The sequence below is a fragment of the Chroicocephalus ridibundus genome, chromosome 2 (assembly GCF_963924245.1).
Source record: "Chroicocephalus ridibundus chromosome 2, bChrRid1.1, whole genome shotgun sequence".
NCBI classification, from domain to species: domain Eukaryota; kingdom Metazoa; phylum Chordata; class Aves; order Charadriiformes; family Laridae; genus Chroicocephalus; species Chroicocephalus ridibundus.
In genome coordinates, this window is record NC_086285.1 from 38,030,757 (window position 1) to 38,051,210 (window position 20,454).

The 20,454-nt window shown below is 45.0% G+C and overlaps 1 protein-coding gene across 1 annotated transcript in view; it reads right to left on the reverse strand.

Moving 5' to 3' along the window:
• Window positions 1-3,582, reverse strand: part of JAZF1 (JAZF zinc finger 1) — a 197,742-nt gene extending 194,160 nt beyond the window's left edge. Inside the window, exon 1 of the mRNA XM_063325088.1 lies at window positions 3,325-3,582. Coding sequence (XP_063181158.1) covers window positions 3,325-3,439 — 115 coding nt within the window. The 5' untranslated portion in view covers window positions 3,440-3,582. The remainder of the gene's footprint in view (window positions 1-3,324) is intronic.
• Window positions 3,583-20,454: the final 16,872 nt, after the last annotated feature.

Sequence of the window (20,454 nt, forward strand, 5' to 3'; positions counted from 1 at the left end):
ATACTTTTTCAAGTAACTGGCAATTTTTCAGGTGGCCACTAAGACATAGGAGAAAAAAACCAAACCGCTGTATGCTGAATTATTTCATTACCATATGATTATTCATTTATGCTACGTTATGAGTAAGGAAACCAACTACAGAATCCCTCAGAAACCAAATGTACTCTGTCCCCAGAATGCCACAACAGTGTTTCCTTATACGAAATTGAGTTTTATTTGCAAGGATGAACAAAAAAAATAAAAATCCCTTGATAAGTATTTATGCCCACTTTTTCAGAGACACAATAACGACCAAATTCTTACCAGCTCTCCACTGATAATGTGTATGATTATTAACCCCACCGTGAAATGTGGCAGAGTGGCAGCCAGACCATCAAGAGCCCATGCCATACGCGCCTCCTGTTCGCAGCATGAAGTTTGTTATCTGCGCCGTAACACTGTCTGCCCAGCAATCGCCCACTTCAGTTTAAACTAATAATGGAAAATAACTCAATCAAGTTTTCTTTATTCCTGCAGCACATGCTGAATGTCCAAAGCAATGTATGTTTTATATGGTGTGTTACCCTCTGCTCTATATGCCAAAAACTACAGCCAATTTTTAACACGACAAATTTCAGTGCACGTTTCTAGACCTGTATGACAGGAAACGTTGAACACTTCGCATCAGACTTACTGAGAAAGTGATTCCAACATAAGCTCCTATTCAGACATTTATTCCTTTATTTCCCAGCTACCTCCAGAAAGGTTAATCACCTTTGGGCTGAGCACTTATCTGGTGAGTTTTCATAGATTCTTTTCCTTCAGGCTGTGCCAGGAGCCCCCCACAAGCACCAAACAGTACAGCTGAGCCTCCACGTGCAATCTGGGACCCATATACAGTGTCATCGGTCCAACTCCCTCCTGATTTTTCCGGTGTTTGATACAGGTGAGTAACACAACATACCCTCACGTTATATTCACAAGCAGGTCAAGTTTAACCTGCCATCACTATGAGGTGAAGCATTAAAGATGAAGCACAAGCATCCTTACATCATTCTCCACCAGTTTGTACTCCATCAGCTGCATGTGTGACACCGTGTGTGCAAAGTTTCAGTTCCGAGTCCTGCAAGTGTTGGGACATGACACACTCAATTAAAGGTATGTGCGTGCTCCATCTGTAATACTTTCTTAATTTTGAGATAGGAAAAAAGTAATAAATACTGGCTACAGAACTAAAAATACAGTTATTAAGAAATGGCAGTATTTCAACATATAGTTCTCCTCTCTGCAGAGAGGTCTAAAACACAGTGATCAGGGATTAAAAGGCAACGCACTGACCACATGGGCGGGACTATATCTTTTCTGACACCCTGTGGGCTGTGGCACTTCGGGGCTGATTATCTACTTGAGGAACACGCATGACGACTTACGAACTTTCATTTTGGGAAACTGTTTCCCCATAACTTTTCTGGTACAATGTGATGCACGGCGTAGGAAAATCTAAGAATCCGAGATTAAAAAAAAAATAATAAAACCACCATGCAACAATATCACAACAGTATGCTTGCACCACGTCAAGTCATAAATTACAGAGTTTTGTGGTATGTGGTTTTGTTACCTCATACTAGGCATCGTGATAATTATGGGAACCACACCTTTCATCTCGCTGACCTATAACACTACATTAATGTAACGTTACACTCACAATTTAAACTTCAGGGAATTTTTTTCGGGTATTCAGGCCTGCCTATTAAAACTTAATAAAGTGAAATGCAGGGTAGGTTCATTGCTTTGTAGTGGCACATTGTTTCCTTACGCTTCTAGTGAAACACGGGAGTCTCCTGTCTGCCAATACCTAAAACTTCAGTATTTCCCCCAGATTTTAAAAACTTGCGTCTGCTTCAAAGAATTTGCTCAGGTTCCGGACAGTTTAAGCGCTGTGTTTTATTAGCAAAAAGAGAAAGTCGAGAAGTTTTAGAGGGGAAGCAGCCTATAAAGCCAAGGCAGCACACACCTGCCGAGGCAGAAGAGCGGAGGTGCCGGGGGCACGGGTAGGGACGGGATGCTTTGCTGAGAGGCCGGGGCGGGCGGCGGGGTGCCGGCCGGCAGACCCTCCAGCGCCGGCCCGCCTCAGGCCCGGCCAGGCCGGTCCCGCCGGAGAGGTAGAAGGGGGGGGAAGAGGGAAAGTTGGCGCCCGCGGCCGGCCAGGAGCCGCCGCGCCACCCCCTCCTCCCCCGGGCGCCGCCCGCCCTGCCGAGGGGCGGCCCCGGCGGCCCCTGCGCACGCTCCCGCCCGCCGCCCATGAGGCGCCCTCGCCGGGAAGGCACTGACGAGTCATCGCCCCACCGCCCGCAGGCCTCCCCGCCCCCGGCGGGACGGGCGGCCGAGGGGACCGGGGGGTGGCTGCGGCCGCCGACCGGGCAGCGGCCGTTTCGCGGCGCGGGGTTGGGGGTGGGGGTAAGCCCACAGGTGATGAGGATCCGGCGCGGCGCTGCCCGGCCCGCCCTCCGCGGCCGGCCCCTGGCCTGGGCTCCGCGGCTAACGGCAGCGGCTCACGGCGGGGCCGCCCTTGCCGCCCGCCCGCCCGCCCGCCCGCTCGGCCGGCCCCCGGGGGCTGCACCGGCGACCCGGCCCGGCCCCGCCGTTGCCACCGCCTAGCCTCCCTCCCCGCCTGCCCGCCGCCGGGCTCTCCCTCCACGCCCACCGCGCCGCCGGCCCCGGCCTCCCTCACGCCGTCCCTCCGCCGAGAGGCGCCTCCCGCGCTGCGGCGGCCGGTGCGGCCGGAGCCCGACCCGTCCTCCCCACCACACCTAGCAACAGCGCTGACAGGACGCAGCGGCGGCGGCGGGAGGAGGAGGAAGCGGAATGGCTGCCGCGGCGGCGGCGGCTCCCTCCCTCCCTCCCTCCCTCCCCGGAGCCCTGACAGCCAGAGCCGGGGCGGAAGCAGCAGGCGGCGTGCTGTGCCCGTCCTCCTCCTCCCTCCTCCGCCGCCTCCTCCGGGCTCCTGCGCTCCCTCCTGCCAATGCAAACTAACTCCCCCTCGCCAGGGCCGGCGGGCTGCACGCCTCCCCCGCACCCACCCATGCCGCCGCCGCCGCGCCGCACGCCGCCTCCCCGAGGAGCCCTCCACGTCGCCCCGCAGGACCCCTCCTGCCACTCCTCGCCCGCCCGCCGACCGACCTCCCTCCCTCCTCCGGCGGCCGCCACCGCGCCCCGGCTCCCGCTGCACCTTGTGCCGCCCCCCACCCTCCTTCCCCAGCCCGCCGCCGCCGCACACGCGGCCCCCACGCCCCCCCCCTGCCCTGCCCTGCCCCGGCGGCGGCCCCGGCCCCGCCGGGCACTCACCGATGTGGTTGTCCTCGATGTGCTCGATGAGCTCCGCCAGGGTTGGGAAGTGGAGCCCGCAGCCCCCGAACCTGCAGGCGTTGGAGAAGAAGGAGGCGGCGGCGATGCCTGTCATGGTGTTACATCGAGATCCCCCTGCGGTGCCTGCTCTGCCAGGGCCGGCGGCGGCAGGGCGGGGAGAGGCGGGGGCAGGGGGGGAACGGGACGGCGAGAGAGAGAGATGGGGAGCGAGAGAGAGAGGAGGGTGGGGGTGGGGAGGAGGAGGAGGAGGTGGCGGCCGCGGCGGCAGCAGCAGCAGCGTCGGGAGCGGCGGAGGGGAGGGACGGGCTGGGTGGGGGGAGATGAGGCAGCCGCAGCTGGGAGGAGGGACCAGCGCGGCTCTGTAACAGCTGTGCTGCCCCGGCGGCGGCCGCCGGCGGCGGGAGGAGCAGGGCACCCGGGCCGCCCTCCCGCCGCCGGGGGACACCCGCGCCTCCTCGCCGCGGGGGCGGCGGAAGCCGCCGTCCGGCAGCGGGCGGGGGCGGGTGAGGGGAGGAGGGCGCGCCCCGCCGCTAACTTTCCCCCCCCCTCAGCCTCTTGCAGGGGTCGGGGGGCTGCTCCCGGGGTCGGGGCTGGGAAGGCGGCGTCCGCCCTGGTGGGCTCTGCCAGCCGCTGGCAGCTGGCTCCGAGCGCGGCCGTCACCTCCGCCGCACCGGGGGAAAGGGGGGGGGGGGGGGCAAACCGAGGGGCGGTCGCTCCTTCCCTGGGGCCGCCAGACTCAGCCCTCACCTGCCCAGCGACGAGCCGGGGGCACCTGCGGCCGGCCAGGCCTCGGGGGCAGCGGGGTCTCCGGCTCCCCCTCGAGCCGCCGGTTACAGCCCGCGGCCCGGAGCCTTCCCGCCCTCGCCCGATGGTCGCCAGCGTGCCCGGTTTGGCGGGACGGGCGTGTGAGGCGGCGGGCCCGGGGTGGCGGGGGAGTTGGCAGAAGTGGCGGAAACACCTCACTCCCGAACCCTATTTCGACTTTTTTTTTTTTTTTTTTTTTTTTCGTCTCCAGAAGGCTATTCAGCAGAGAGGCTGACTGATTAATTGATTTTAATGAAGGTCTCCCTAGGCTCAAATTCGCAGACAGCTTTATTTAAAATTAAAAGAGGGGGAAAAAAAAAGTGAGAGATTGCTCGTCAGGAAGGCTTTTTTTTTCCTCTCCACTTCTGTTTTATAATCATCTCTCTTCTTTTCTATATTTATACAGTTCTACAGTTTTATTAATGATTTTGAGCAAAAGCGTGACTAAAAAAAGCCTCAAAATCTGCATAAGACTCTCTTAATTGTACAGACATAACCGATTCCACAGATCCCACTAACGGTTAACAGTCCCAGGCTGTTCTCATCTCTGCAAAATTAAGCATGTGCATAAGAATAAGCAGAGCCCTTGCCTGTTGCATTAACTGTATTGCAGGTGGGGATGTTCCTGGTATTGCTGCAGCAGCCAAAGAATAGCAAAGCCTAAAAATGCAGTAGAATGGTTAGTGAATGGAAAGATGAGGATTTGCCCATTTGCTTGAAGCATGAAAAATCTTGGAGCTAGTTCCTGGTGTCCCGTATATTAGAGAGCTTCCTGTATGTGGTGAGAAAACAAGCTTTATCTTGCAGGTTATTTTAGTCATTTTCTTCCACATTCACTTTAATGTTTTTTCTGATGTTTTGCCTTCATCAGATTGTATTTTTCTTGATGTATGCATCCACTCAATTTAGTTTATAACAAAGAAAACAAAGCAAGCACGAACCCTACTTTCCAGCAAAAGACCACGTGAAGAAGCCTTTTCTTACTTCAACATGTAGAGCTAGAGTTTGTAAATAGAGTTTGCATAGCTATGAGATGCTGAACCATACAACAATACTGCAGATTTTACACCTTAAAAAAAAATGGTAACATGGACACAGGGTAGTCCACAGTACGTTTTCAGGTTTGACTGTGGTCAGGTTGTAGTCTAGAAGGTTGGGGAATTGCTGCTGTTAGGCATTTCATCAAGATGTGTAATTCTTTTGAATAATACAGAGGGGTTTGGGATCAGACATCTGTCATTTGATCCACCTGTTTCGAGCATAGCTACTTCACAGGTTACTGTTCTTCTAATATCTCCGCTGTCTCTCTGATCTTATCGAAGGAACTTGCTCAGTGTGACTTGACTCAGCGGAGGAGGAGTTGTTCCTGCTTAAGACCATGAACCTGGAAACTCATGCCACACAAGCTGCTGTCACGAATGATGCTACAGAATCAGGTTTGTGCAAGTGCCCCTGTGGATCAAGACATACAGCACTGAATAGCGTGTGGGGAAGAGGAGTAAAATGGTAAGGTAAACGTCTTCCCTAATAAGTTGCAGTTTTGGAGACTGAATTTGTACAGTCAAACACATAGGCCTGTTTCAAATGACAGTGGGTTTGGTGAGCGTGAATCCTCAGCACTGTTAACATTATCAGGACTGTAGATTTTACATTTTTGTTTGCCTATGAGTAGGCACTCGCCAGCATAATTCAAACAAAATTCTAAGGCAGGAAATTAAGATTAATCAGAATGAGTGTGAAATAAAAGAATTTCATGTGGCTGATTATCAAGGTCAATAGATGTGTGTTTTAGTCTATTTGTTATGAAACAAAACTGTGGTGGGCGTTGGGTTGGTATCAGTAACCTTTAATAGCTATTAACAAAGAACACTGGTCACCTACAAAGAAATTCAAGTAGTTTTGTAGCTATCAAGCCATAAACATCCATGGTTAACCACCTGCTAGTAATAGACAATGTAACGATTGCTTTCTGATTGTGTGAACTTGTTCAGTTAGCTGCGGGTCTCTTTTCATTCATTGTTTGCTAAATTCTCTGGATTTTTGAGACCTTTTGAGCTAGGGAGAGTACTTAACTCTTGCAGCAGTGGAGAAGAGCTGGTAAGTCAGGAGTTATTCACTATCCCATAGGGTAAGCATTCAAGTCAGTGTCTTTTTATGTAAGTACTCCTCCTACTCTGTAGGGCCTGGTTTTGTAGATACTCAGCTTTAACGGCTTCATTAGAAGTTAGGGTAGTTAAACCACTTCATATTTTTCTTCCCTGTGATTTAAGTACTTGGAGCAGTCTCCCTGTTTGTTTGTTTTTTCTTCCGTAGAGTCAGAAGGATTTTATTCCCAGCATAGTTAAGGGCCTTCTCCCCTGGTTTCCCTGTCCAGGCAAGGGACAAGGCTCAAGACAGACAGGCATGAACAAACCCAGTGAAGGTGCGCCGAACTTAACTCTTCTCATCCCTGATTCACCATTGTTGCCATATTACCATCTGTGGATTACAGCCAAAATACATTATGTCTTGAAAATAAGCAGCGTTTGTAGAAAGAACATGTACTCTTCCCCACGTACTTGTTGTTCTTTCCTCAAGGATCCGGGAGACAGAGTGGTTTTATCAAACTTCTTATCAGTAGTTTACCTGATCCAATATATTTTAAAGTTCTGTATTATGAATGATCATTTTCTTATTCAAGCTGTACTAGGATAGAGAACTAGGGAATCCATATGACAAACTGGCAAACTAAGAGAAAGTGCTCAGAAGTTGTCCCTGTCATTTCGTTCTGTGGGAAAAATAAATAGAAATTGGGCCCAAGTGATTTGTCAAGCCAAGGCTAAGTTGGTAGGCCGTGTTTTATTTGTTTTTTGAAGGCCCCCTAAGACCCTTAGTTTAACAATCATCGGGTAGACTCTCAGGCACAACTGAGAGCAGGACTGCCTGTGAAAAGAAGGACCTCCGTACACTGCTGAGAGCTGATTAACTAAGTAGATTTCTAGATCATCTCATTATTTCTAGATCATCTGATTATCTGCTTATGAATGCGTATATTAGGACTACATCTTTTCTTCACTAGCTTCCTATCTTTGTGCCTCATTTTAAGTCCATTTTGATAATGTAAGAAACTTGCTTAGAGTTATTTTAATTTATTCTTCCTTAAACTGATGGGTTATGGTCCTGGATCCCTTATCTCCATAGGTGGTCTGGCTCGTAGACCTTTTTCAATCACTTATGACTGTTGGTCTTTCTAATAACTGATTTTTGCTAATAACTTAGTAGTTATAGTGTGGTAATTAACTGCTGTAACTGCTGACCTTTATCTGAGGATAGATTGCTACCAGCCACCCATACTGTTCTAGATTCCTGAAAGCTGATTGTTCTGTCCTAATGCTCTCTGGAAGGCTAGAAGTCAGTCTGAATTTGAAAAACTTGGTAGTTGCTGCCCTTGGTGCTTTGAGAGTGATCAGACTTTTATTGAAGACGCCACCCCTCTGTCAAATAGTAAGGAAAAGCTAATACTTGCTTCAGAGTCTTATTTAAAGCATAGTTTAAGTACTTATTTTCAGCTATATTTATAATAGTGGAGCGTTACTGAGAAGATTGTTATGACTCTTGCACAAGGATCACATGAATCAGTAAAACTTTTTAAAATTACAGGCTCACTACAGTTCTGATTTTTACACCATTGAAGTCATACTTGAAAATATCTATTTGTGTTTGTTCTAAATAAAAAATAAACCAAGAATAATTGGATATTACAAAGAAATGGTTGGCAACACCTTCCCCTAAAAAATTTACTGATTTATTTTTCAATAACAATTTTAATGGTTATTTCTGCTTGCCTCTGCATACTGGCCATATAAGAACTGTCTCACAATCTGGGCAGATTTCATAACAGACATATCACTGCTGCAAAATCATTATACAAGTAAAACATATTTCTGCAGTTTGTGTCATGAGAATCCTATTTTTAATTTATACCACTGAATTAGTTTTCTCTTGGCAGTGCACTGTGTAGCTTCAGGGTGCAATGGAAAAACAAAACGCTAGGCTGGGAAAGCACTGTATTCCCCACTAGTTCCAGATGCCCCAAAACAATAGATAGAAATCCTGCTTAGCTGAACTTTCTGAGAGAGTTCCACATTTTCAGAAGGACAAAGCTTCAGATAATCAGAAGATCAAAGCTGCCTCTGTACTTCCAGTTACCTGTAACCTAGAAAAAATTAATTTTCTTGTCTTGTTTTGACTTCTTCAGGAAATTTGGAGCTAATACGATGTTATAGCATAAACCACTGTTACAGTGTTAGTCTGCCTTGGAATTATAAAATGCAAGCTATTTCAATAGTCTCTTGTAAGAACCCGCAATTACATAGGTATTGAATAACCTACTCTATTCTTACTATGGATTATAGTGGAATACTTTACTAAAACCTTTTATGTTGTTTCACTCAGACAATCGGAGATAATTAACATATACTTTTTTTAAATAACTGGCTAGAAAAATAATACAATTTTGTACGTTTATCTTAATGAAAGGTAAACTTGTTCTTTAATGAAGGTTAATAGTATGGAGTGAAACGTTCAATTTAATAGCTTTTACAGCATCTCAAAAATGCAAAAGTCTATAGTTCTGAAATTTTTGCCTTTTCCACTTTCACTTCCTAAATTGAGTACCCAACTTGTAACTGGATTTCATGGCATCTACTGACGTAATAATTCATGAAGTCAATTAAAAAAGGCAAATTCATTCCCAAATCTATTGAGATTATAGTATTATTTTCACAAAAAGAAACCCTAAATTAGAGCAAGCACTTCCTAGTTTTCTTTGTTTGGAGTAGAAGTGTCATCGCAACTGACAGAATGTGAAACTCTTGTCCGCTGACCCTGAAGATCATTGAGGATGCTATAGTCGCAGGCTGGTTTAAAGCAATCCTAAGGCAGCTCTAACTTACATCAGTGATCTGGAGTGCAAAGACATGGGACACAAGTCTTTCATGGTTTGGTGCCATCTCCTGTTTTCCTTCCGGTTCACCTATTCCTCTGCTCCAGATCAAGATTCACCTAGGAAAATCCAGGTCCTTCGTTTCTGGATCTCCCAGTCACAGGGAGCTGTGTATTTTAGAGCCTGCATATTCAGAACAGACTCTCTTCTGTTTAGCCTGAGAATTTCCCATTTTAAAAATTCTTCATTGAGCCAAGAATACCGGCGACAGGGAGAATTCTGCACTGAGGCACGGATGCCAGCAAAAATCCACTTGCTAAATTGTACGTAGGGTCAGAAAATTCCCAGTGTTCAAGCAGGCAATTACACAGGGAATTCTTCCTGTTCTTAAAAGACATGGCTTTCTCACATTCTTAAGCTAGGTTACGGAGAAGGCTTTGGCATAAGTTTAACTTACAGCACTAGGGATGGTTTGTAGTCTCTAAGAAAAGGAAATCAGGTAACTTTCTTTACAGGAGGCTAGGCAATCGTTGCCTGTGGAGCCTGACATCACTGTAAAGGAGATCCACAGTTCAGAGTAAGATCTGGTTTTAAATGAAAGAAAGCCCCATTTTCGTAAACCACTCAAATGATCTTTGTGGTGAACGAACTGCCAGAAGCTCAGCTGCAAGAATATTGCAAATCACTTGCAGTCATCACTGAGGGTGGTTTGTCCAATAAACATGTATTTCTTATGACAGCTTAAATCGGACGTACAAATCACATGCCTGTTATCATCACACGTATCATGAGGACTGAATATGGCCACTACAATTCTGAACAAAAGAAGAGAAGAACATCAGCTAGTGAAAATTTCTGTAGGAAAATTAGCAGCTGAGGACCTCTGAAGAGACTCTCCCCTCCACTGAGCAGATTGCTATGCTTGGTTTACTTAGAATCACCTGTTCAAATCCACAAATACATTGCATCATTGGAAGTAGATGCTGAACAGGAATTAAGCAAAATCTCTGAAATACTAAAGTGGTGCCGTGCCAAAAATTCCAAAATGAGGAAACTCTCAGGTGAATGGTACAGTAGTAAGAAAAAATAAAAAGGAATGGGGAGAAACTATGTGAACAGTTATCTGAGAGAAACATGGGAAACACGATCAAGAATGGGGGATCTAACACTTCCACAAAGACAGTATTTGCTGTTTGCCATCCTAGGCAAGGGATGCAACTCTGTATCATTGAAAATGGGAATGTCCATCGAAGATAAGTGCCAAGACAAAACAAAGATTCCCTCTTTTCCTTCAGAGGAATGCATACTTGTGAAGGCTTCAAGCATTCCCCTGGTACCTTTCAATGTCTATTACATCATAAATCTTATGTTTAAAAAAAAAGCTGGCGTGTTTCCACAAAATGCATCCTTTTCCTCACCTGCATAATAATGTATAAGGGTTGGAAGCAACGAGAGACTTAATTATTTTAAATCCACACTTATTTTGTGTATATTCTGACTTGTGTATACTCGCCGTCTTCATTGTGATTTTAGGTATTCGGCACTTTGCAGAATTTCATCTGCAAACAGCTGCAGAAGCTCCTACTTTACATAACCAAAAAACTACTCATCATAGTCTTAGAAAGTCATGGGTCTGCTTTATAAACAAACAAACAAAAATGCCTACGCATAATGCAGTATTTGGAAACAAACTTGGACATTACTCACTCTTCAGAACATCTCCTGATTTAGTTATCTCGCGTGAAACAAGCTAACGTGCTTCTACATTCAATGCCAGGAGCTCCTAGTGAGGGAAGGCGTGAAATAAAAGAGGATAGATTTGTGGTGTTTTAATAAGGTATTACTGCACACTGGCAGAATGCTGAAGTCTCTCACCGCATATTTCCAGCTTTTATATCTATATCCTGCAAATTCACCATATTTCAACCTAAAGAAATTACTCACTGTCCAACAACAACAACTTTTTCAAACTACAGTACGAAAAAGAAAAAACAATGTTCTATGGGCCTAGAGATACTTAATCTTACAGAATGAAAAAAGGCGTATCCTAACTCCCACTCATTTTCAGTTTCTTTCTTACGAAACTCTCAATGGAAATATATCTTTGTAATAGCGTCTGTGTGTATCGACAGATAACAGTCTCAACATCTTCAGTTATTTTTCCCACCTCTGTATGTTTGTATTGTAACTAGACTATAGCCAGCCCCACAAAAGTATCAAAAGGCATAGTGAAACAAGAATCGTTATCCCTGCTTTTCTCCTGTAGGTAAACCAAACAGAACAGATATTATTTGCAAGAGCTCACTTGCTTCTTTTTGCCCTTATTTTGTATTCAGATTATTTGTGCTTAATTCTTTGTACCAATCTATCTTCCGGCATATAATTTGAACACCCAAAATTGTACCAGAAGAAAAGACTTGGGGAGCTTAATAAACAAAAAACTTTCTTAGCTTTTTTCTGAAAGAGGCTTACCATTGCATACATGTAATGATTTTTTTTTTTGGTGCTATGTCTATTTTTAATACTTCATTTTGTATAGTTTTGGGTGTACAGATGTGTGAATCTATCGAAGAGTACAGTTAGAGGCTTCTTACATGTTTAACAGATGTGACTTCTTGTGATGATAGTAAAAATGTACTCAAAAGCATTGACAGGTTCACAGTTTGCCTTCAACTGGTTTGTGTGGCACATTTCCAGCTTAGCTGTAGGTTGAGAAACTGCATGTTCAAATACCGTTGTCTTGGAAATACACACAAATATTGGTTCTTAAAATTTAAACCTGAAATGATTCTTTGATGTGCAAACTGAAAAAAATTATTATTTAATTAAAAACTCTTAATGTGTAACAATATTATCTTTCTATCTCCTCATTGTATAAGTAGTCAGATGTTGCTCTGTTTGGCCTTTTTTTGGTAATTGCTTTGGCCTTTGCACATTGCCACAATAATTTTTATACGGATAAAAGAATAATTACATCTGTAAAGTCTGTGTATTATATAGGAGAACTTGTTCAGCTGAAGTAAACTCTCATAGGTCTGTAAAAGTTGTTGGAGCTTTCGTTTGGGGTAGGATTTCAGAGGAAAGAAGAGATCAGACTATGTGATGTGGAGCTCTGGCCGTACCCTAGCCTCCAGGCCATAGCTTTTCCACCACTGATTTAGGCCCTGATCACAGAAAGCAGATGGATTTCTTTCCCCCATCTCTTAACTAACCCCAGCTGAAATCAGAGGGGTTCCACACCTACATGGGTTTATATGCAGTTCACAGCTGCTTTGCAGCATTAATGTTTTCTGAGTAGTTTTTCTGTCTGATCTGCAATGTCAAACCAACACGATTGGCAGTGAGGAATTTATGATTCACTTTATTACAGTTTTGTTCTGATTTTCTTTTGTTTCTGCTGTCTGGGAAAGCAGGACCCAAATACTTTTTCCTCCTTCCTCTGGGATGTTGGTTTGTTTGATAAACATATTAAAAGGACTGTTAGTACTTGGGCAATATCCTCAATTCTGCAGTGGCGGTCTTTTGTGCCTCTGATGAGAGAAAAAGGAATGATCTTTGGAGGACCGCAGGAGGCTAGTGTAGGTGACAGTATTTCTCTAACTGCTGCGAGTGTGTCACCTTAATAGGCCGGGACAAATCAAAACCAGAATGAAGTGCAGGTGATTGGTCTATGAGGGATGTAGACGGTTTGGTCAAGTGGAAGAAAATGGCCTTTATTTTACTCACTACTGTTTCAGGTCCAGGTGGGAGCATTTGTGAGTGAGTTTTCAGGGCTTCCATGAGTCTAAGGACTATTTATCCCTAGAAACTACTGTTATTATTGATTTAAGCATGTTTCCAGTGCCCCTCTTCATTTTACAAAATAGACTTGTGCTTGTACAGGCTGTTTTCAGATGAGAGGTCTATTTCATAGAAAGTTCTGGGCTAAGTTGATTTCTGGAATTATCAGGCCAGATTTCTCACACTCAAAAAATGGGGAAGTTAATGCTGTCACCACAGTATCTGCATAATCATAATCAGCAGTTTTGATTTTGCTGGACAGGTTAAGTAAGTCCAGACCGGCATTGCTCATTCAAATTGTTTAAATATCCTTCCCTGCAAGAAAACTGCCTCTTACTTTGTAAGTGATGCTGCTCAATTCTGGCAGAACTGTTCGTTTGCAGGGGCAGAGTAGAAGTGCAGAGGGCCACGTCCTTATTGCCAGCATTTTTCACTGGAATAATAGAAGTTTTGGGAGCACTTCTAATTGCCTATTATGCTTGACATTTGTCTCCTTTGAACTTCTGGAAGTGTTGGGTCCCATAGTGACAGTAGTTGTCAGTTCTTCTTTAAGGACCGTAAACTCTCAACTTGACTTGAAGAAGCACACAGTTTCCTTACTGTTTAGTGATAAGCTATTGCTAATTGTACTCTTCTTATTACCAGATGCTACCTAGTGTTTTTCCATTTCAGTTTGAGGCTGTATGGGGGCAATTAACATACTGTCTTTTGGCGACAGTGCTGCCTGACCCATATTTGTGCTGGGAGTCTGCTATAGACCACCCAACCAGGATGACCAGGTTGATGAGGTATTCTATAAGCGGCTGGCTGCAGTCTCGCAAACGCCAGCCCTTGTTCTAGTTGGGGACTTCAACTTACCAGACATCTGCTGGAAATATAACACAGCAGAGAGCAGGCAGGCTAGGAGGTTCCTCGAGTGTATGGAGGATAACTTCCTGACACAAATGGTAGGTGAGCCTACCAGGGGAGGTGCCTTGCTAGACCTACTGTTCACAAACAAAGAAGGGCTAGTGGGGGACGTGGAGGTCGGAGGCCGTCTTGGGCTTAGTGACCATGAAATGGTTAAGTTTTCCATCCATAGTGAGGTAAGGAAGGGGGTTAACAAAACCTCCATCTTGGACTTCCGGTGCGCAGACTTTAGCCTGTTCAGAACCCTGGTTGGGAGAGTCCTGTGGGAGGTAGTCCTGAGAGACAAAGGAGCCCAGGAAGGCTGGACGCTCTTCAAGAGGGAAATCCTAAAGGCCCAGGAGCAGGCTGTCCCCATGAGGCGCAAAATTAAAGGGCGGGGAAAATGGCCGGCCTGGATGAACAAAGAGCTCTTGATGGGACTTAAGGAAAAAAGGAAGGTTTACCACCTTTGGAAGAGGGGACAGGCAACTCGGGAGGAGTACAGAGATCGTGTTAGGTCATATAGAGAAAAAATCAGGAAGGCAAAAGCCCAGCTGGAATTCAACCTGGCAATTAACATAAGGGACAACAAAAAAAGTTTCTATAAATACATCAACAAAAAGAGAGTGACAGAGAATGTCCATCCCTTACTGGATGCGGGGGGAAACCTTGCAACCAAGGACGAGGAGAAGGCTGAGATACATAATGCCTTCTTTGCCTCTGTCTTTAATAGTCAGACCAGCTACCCCCAGGGTGCTCAGCTTCTTAGGCTGGAAGATAAGAATGGAGAACAGGACAACCCCCCTGTAATCCAGGAGGAAGTAGTTAATGATTTGCTTATGCACCTGGACACGCATAAGTCTATGGGGCCGGACGGGATTCACCCAAAGGTTCTCAGGGAGCTGGCAGGAGAGCTCACCAAGCCTCTCTCCATTATCTATCAACAATCCTGGTCAACAGGAGAGGTGCCGGATGACTGGAGGGTGGCCAATGTGACCCCCATCTACAAGAAGGGCCGGAAGGAGGATCCCGGACACTACAGGCCTGTCAGCCTGACCTCGGTACCAGGAAAGATCATGGAGAGGATCATCCTGAGTGAGCTCTCAAGGCAAGTGCAGGGCAGCCAAGGGATCAGGGCCAGCCAGCATGGGTTTATGAAAGGGAGGTCCTGCCTGACCAACTTGATCTCTTTCTATGACCATGTGACCCGCTTTCTTGATGAGGGGAAGGCTGTGGATGTTGTCTACCTGGACTTTGGTAAGGCCTTCAACACCGTCCCCCACGACATTCTCCTGGAGAAACTGGAGAATCATGGCATAGACAAGTGTACCCTCCGCTGGATAAAAAACTGGCTGGATGGCCGTGCCCAGCGAGTTGTGATTAATGGAGCAAAATCTGGTTGGCGGCCGGTCACCAGTGGTGTCCCCCAGGGCTCAGTTTTGGGGCCAGTCTTGTTCAATATCTTTATTGATGATCTAGACAAGGGGATTGAATGCACCCTCAGTAAGTTTGCGGATGACACCAAACTAGGTGGGAGTGTTGATCTGCTTGAGGGTAGGAAGGCTCTACAGAGGGACCTGGACAGGTTGGATCAATGGGCCAAGGCCAATGGGATGAGGTTTAATAAGGCCAAGTGCCAGGTCCTTCATTTTGGTCACAACAACCCCGGGCAACGCTACAGGCTTGGGGAAGAGTGGCTCAAAAGCTGCCCAGCAGAAAAGGACCTGGGGGTGCTGGTGGACAGCCGGCTTAACATGAGCCAGCAGTGTGCCCAGGTGGCCAAGAGGGCCAATGGCATCCTGGCTTGTATCAGGAATAGCGTGGCCAGCAGGAGTAGGGAAGTCATCGTGCCTCTGTGCTCGGCACTGGTGAGGCCTCACCTCGAGTACTGTGTTCAGTTTTGGACCCCTCACTACAGGAAAGACATTGAAGTGCTGGAGCGTGTCCAGAGGAGAGCCACCAAGCTGGTGAGGGGTCTGGAGAACAACTCCTATGAGGAGAGGCTGAGGGAGCTGGGCATGTTTAGTTTGGAGAAGAGGAGGCTGAGAGGAGACCTCATTGCCCTCTACAACTACCTGAAAGGAAACTGTAGAGAGGCAGGGGTTGGCCTCTTCTCCCAAGGGAATAACGACAGGAGCAGAGGAAATGGTATGAAGCTGCGGCAGGGGAGATTTAGATTAGATATTAGGAAGAATTACTTTACTGAAAGAGTGGTCAGGCACTGGAACGGTGGAGTCACCATCCCTGGAGGTATTTAAGAAACGTGTAGACATGGCTCTTCAGGGCATGCTCTAGTGCCCAAGATTATTGTTTGTGGTGGGGTGTTGTGTGTGGGGTTGTGGGTGTGGAGTTTAGTAGGTGGGTGTTGGTGTGGGGTTTTTTTGGGGTTTTTGTTTGTTTGTTTGTTTTTTGTTTTTTGGTGGGTTTTTTTGGTTTTTTTTGGTTTTTTTTTTGTGGTTGGACTCGATGATCTCAGAGGTCCCTTCCAACCACTAAGATTCTGTGATTCTGTGATATCATTTTGTTTGCTGAGTGGTGAACAGAATAGGGACACACTGGCAGCTCCTCCTGGAGACGGATTAAGATCTGTGCTGACAGTATTAAGACTCTCACTGCCTTGGATCACAAAATGGTTTTATCTCATTTGCTACTAAAAACGGATGAGATACCCTTTGGATGGTGATATTCTCACCTTGCTGAGCATTTCCAATGGCCAAAGGTTGTCGCCTCACTGAGTTCCATACAGTACCTGCTTGTTTCCCCTCATTTAATGCGTATAAGTGGTCATTTGAGAGTACACGTTGTCTTTTGTACTTCATTTCCACACTCATTCATCGACCAAACTGTTTCTATTAGTGGCAGCAGAAAATGGTCGGGCTGGGTAAGGACAAGCAGTTGTTACTTAGTCAAGGCAAGAGCAAGGTGGTACAACAACTGGAAGAGGTAACGATGGTTTCTGTCTCATTGATTTCAGGAGGTTTGGACTACCCTGTTAGACACCAAGCTGCTCATCCTCTCCTCTCCTGTCAGCAGGGATAGAAGCTGCCCGTTCAAGGATGGCAAGGCTGTACTTCTTTTGGGGGGGGTGATCAATCTCATTCTGTCTTGAGACATAAGCCTATGGGACAGAGGACCCAGTGCAAAGGGGAGCAGATAACTAGTACAAAGAAGATTGCAAGGGTGTCATAAATCAGTAGGACAGTGCAGTTCTGTAATCTGTTACACACCCTGGTCATTTTCCTGTAGACTACTCCATTAGAAAACTAATCTCAAACAAATTGGAGCCAATGCAGAAAAACAAATTGGTGGTTTGCTTATTAAGCAACATCTCTTTCCCAGCTACATTATAAGTCTTCCTTATGGTCTGCATTGTCTGCTTTCGGGACTCATTTTTAGCTGTTGGTTGCGATCAGTAAAACCATAAATGACCGGAGTGCTACTTAGCTGAGATATTTACTCCAACTCTTTGATATACTAATGCACCGGAGGCCAGCTGAGATGCCTGGCTATAAACTCATCATTTTTTAGTATTTGCAGATCCCTTAAAGCTTTTCTTAACAGAGCCACAGGCAAAGGCCTTGTTTTTCCTTTGGACTCATCAGAAGTAGCACAAGGATTCTCTGGTGTCCCTAAATTTAAAGTAGGTTGAGAGTGAATATGTAAAAATATGCACATACACACACAAACACATGTGTATGCTTACATTATTTGTGATAGGGTTTTGATAGGTCTGCTTATTTGTTTGGTGGAGTGCCTGGGTTTTCTGACAGGATGGTGTTCCAAGGATGAAAGTGCCATTTAACCTAACAGGGAGAAGGGATCATAATTTGTAATTCTGGACTGCAGAACAGTGCCTTGCTCCTTCTCCCAGCACTAACTGGAGAGTCAAGAAATAATCCTATTAGAAGGCCTCAATAATGCCAGAGGCTACGAGAACGCGAAAAAAAAATATGCAGTGGTTCTATACAGCAAAAAGCCTAGGGATAAAACTTATAAAATATGTAATTATTAACAAATCTGTATAAAATACTGCAGATGTATTTTGTTGAGTTAGTTTTATATGTTGCCTAATACAGATGAAACACACCCTCATCGTTGTCTCTCTGAGAAAGTATTTTTTTCTTTTACTAATTAAAAAATTCCTTCAGCAAGATCCCAAACCATTAAACAAGAAGCAAAAATGACTAAATCTCTGCAAACATGAAATTCACCTACAGCTGTAGCTGTTCCTTTCAACTCCATCTCAAACAAAAGAAAAGCAATCAGGTTGCACGCTCATGAAGCAATTGGTTACAGCTGTACAACTTTAGTAGTGGGAAGAGGTGCTTCCTTCCAAATGTAGTGCTTCCTTCTCTGAAAATAAAACTAGGTGGGGGGAATTACTCAGAAATGCAACGGGGTTTCTTAAAATTAACTTTTGTTATTTTGTCACAAGTTTTTGTGTTGACACTGCTTTTTTTTTTTCAGTAAAGTACTTGAAGTTTATATAGCTAAAGATTTAAGATTATCTAAAAGTTTCCAACCAGGAATTTGTACTGACCTAAATACATTGCAGGTTTTTTTTTTTTTAAAAACCCATTTAACTCAAGCCAATGCAACTTCTTTGTACAAACAATCTTTGTATAATCACTGAACAAGAACAGGCATTAATAAGTACCCAGGCAAGGTGCAATATCCTTTAGAAGTCTTTTCCTTCTAAAATGAACAGAGGCTAGATTACTCGTGATCAGAAAAAGGCATTAGGGCAGTGAAATAATGAACATGCGCAGAAGGCAGAATTTTCCTATAGAAAATGCTTATAGTACTAGCTGAAGCATCTCTGCAAATACCTGCAATATTATTCTGGCCCCATTTAAATCCCTGGAAGTGGTGCATGGATGATAAGCAAAAAAGAACACAGATGTCTCTTCAAATAAAATCTCTGGAAGCTTCTTGACCTTCTCAAAAAGGAAGTGTCAAGAGTATCCTGATTCATTGCCATGTTGAATGATAATACCAAAAACTTTTTGGGAACAAAATAGTGATTTCCCCCATAATGCAGACACCGCCACCTCACCCCCGTTTCTATTTTTATTTGACCGTGTAAAGTTTTACAAGGTTTAGCCTGCTGTATTATATCCATCCCAAACTGCTCTGCTTAGGCTATGCAGTTGCAAACCTCCACAAAGGCACTTTATTTGGTTTAGAAATGGGTTGGTCTCCATTTGGTTAAAGCAGTTGATGTAACACAAACTGAAATAAGCCCAGCCTGGACCAGAATAAGACTGTCCTCACCACTTTTTGCACAAGGTAATTTATATCACTTCAGAAAAGAGTTCCCCCTCATAGTTGGGACAATCATTCTTGGAAGTATATTAACCACAAGATTGAAAGCAAGCTCTTTGGACAGACCTCATCTGCAGTCTGCAGAGGCGAGAAGCCATCCTGTCCTAGAAGGAAGTAAACTTCAGCAAGGGCCTTCTCTCCTCAGGGGAATGCTCTGCCTCGTCACTGCCAGCCCACATTACTGAACATTGGTGGTTTTTTGGTTTCGTTTGTTATGTGCAGTGACTGTATGAATATTCACTGTGTGTGTTCTGGAATAATGGTGTGGTTAATGCTAATTTCCCAGACATTTAATGGTTTTTTAAATAATTTGAGCATTTTCAGAGTTTGGCTTCTACCTTTCTGCCTTCAACAGGGAAAAGCAACTACAGTGTGTATAATTTTTCACCGAGAATTAAATGTGCCTGCAGTTTAAGACCCATATTGACTTTTCTTCCCCTCAGATAAAATCAATTATTTAAATTAAAATTAAATGTAATTAAATTGAAATTTACAGTGAAAATAATTGAATAGAAGTAATGAGGACCTAGAAATGAAAGTCTAATCAAAAGACAATACTACTTTGGAATGCAAAGCATTTTTGCCTTTCCTCTCTCTCTCTCTCCATGCTTATATATGTATGCATATGTAGTACATGTACAGTATAGAATATATAATAGCCTTTAGTTACTTGTGAATTTTAGACTCCAGTATTAGGACACTGACATACTGTAGTGGGTCTGTTGGAGGGCAACCAAGATGATCAGGGACTGGTGCACGTGATGTACAGGGAGAGACTTTCTTCAGCCTGCAGAGGAGACAGCTCTTATTACTCTCACAACCCACCTAATGGGAGGGTGCGAAGAAGACAGAGCCAGGCTGTTTTCAGAAGTGTTCAGTGACAAGAAAAGTGACAACAGACATAAATCGGATTGTGGGAAATGCTGATTAGATATTGGGAAAATCCTTTTCACCACGAGGGTGGTCAAACATTGGAATGGGTGCCCAGAGAGGGTGAGCAGTCTCCGTCCTTGGAGAGAGCCCAACCCTGCTGCACAAGGCTCCAAGAAACCAGCTCTTGGGAGGGCACTGGGCACAGATCCCTTCCGATCTAAATTATTCTGTGATTTTGTGGTTTTAATGATGCATGACCTATTGCTCTAAGCAAATTCTAAGCCTGAATAATTAGGCAGTCCTATCTACCTCCTCTCTTCCTGAAAAGTTTTTTTAAAATCCCCAAAACTGCAAAGAATGTTATGATTCTTCTCTGTAAAGCTGACACAGGAAAAATTTTGAACAATCATTTACAACATATAACACAGGGTTATTATTTTTAAAAGTCTGATTATTATTTTTTAAAGTTTTATGAGTAGCAACTGCTAAAGTAACTTTTATCAGTCTGTTTATCA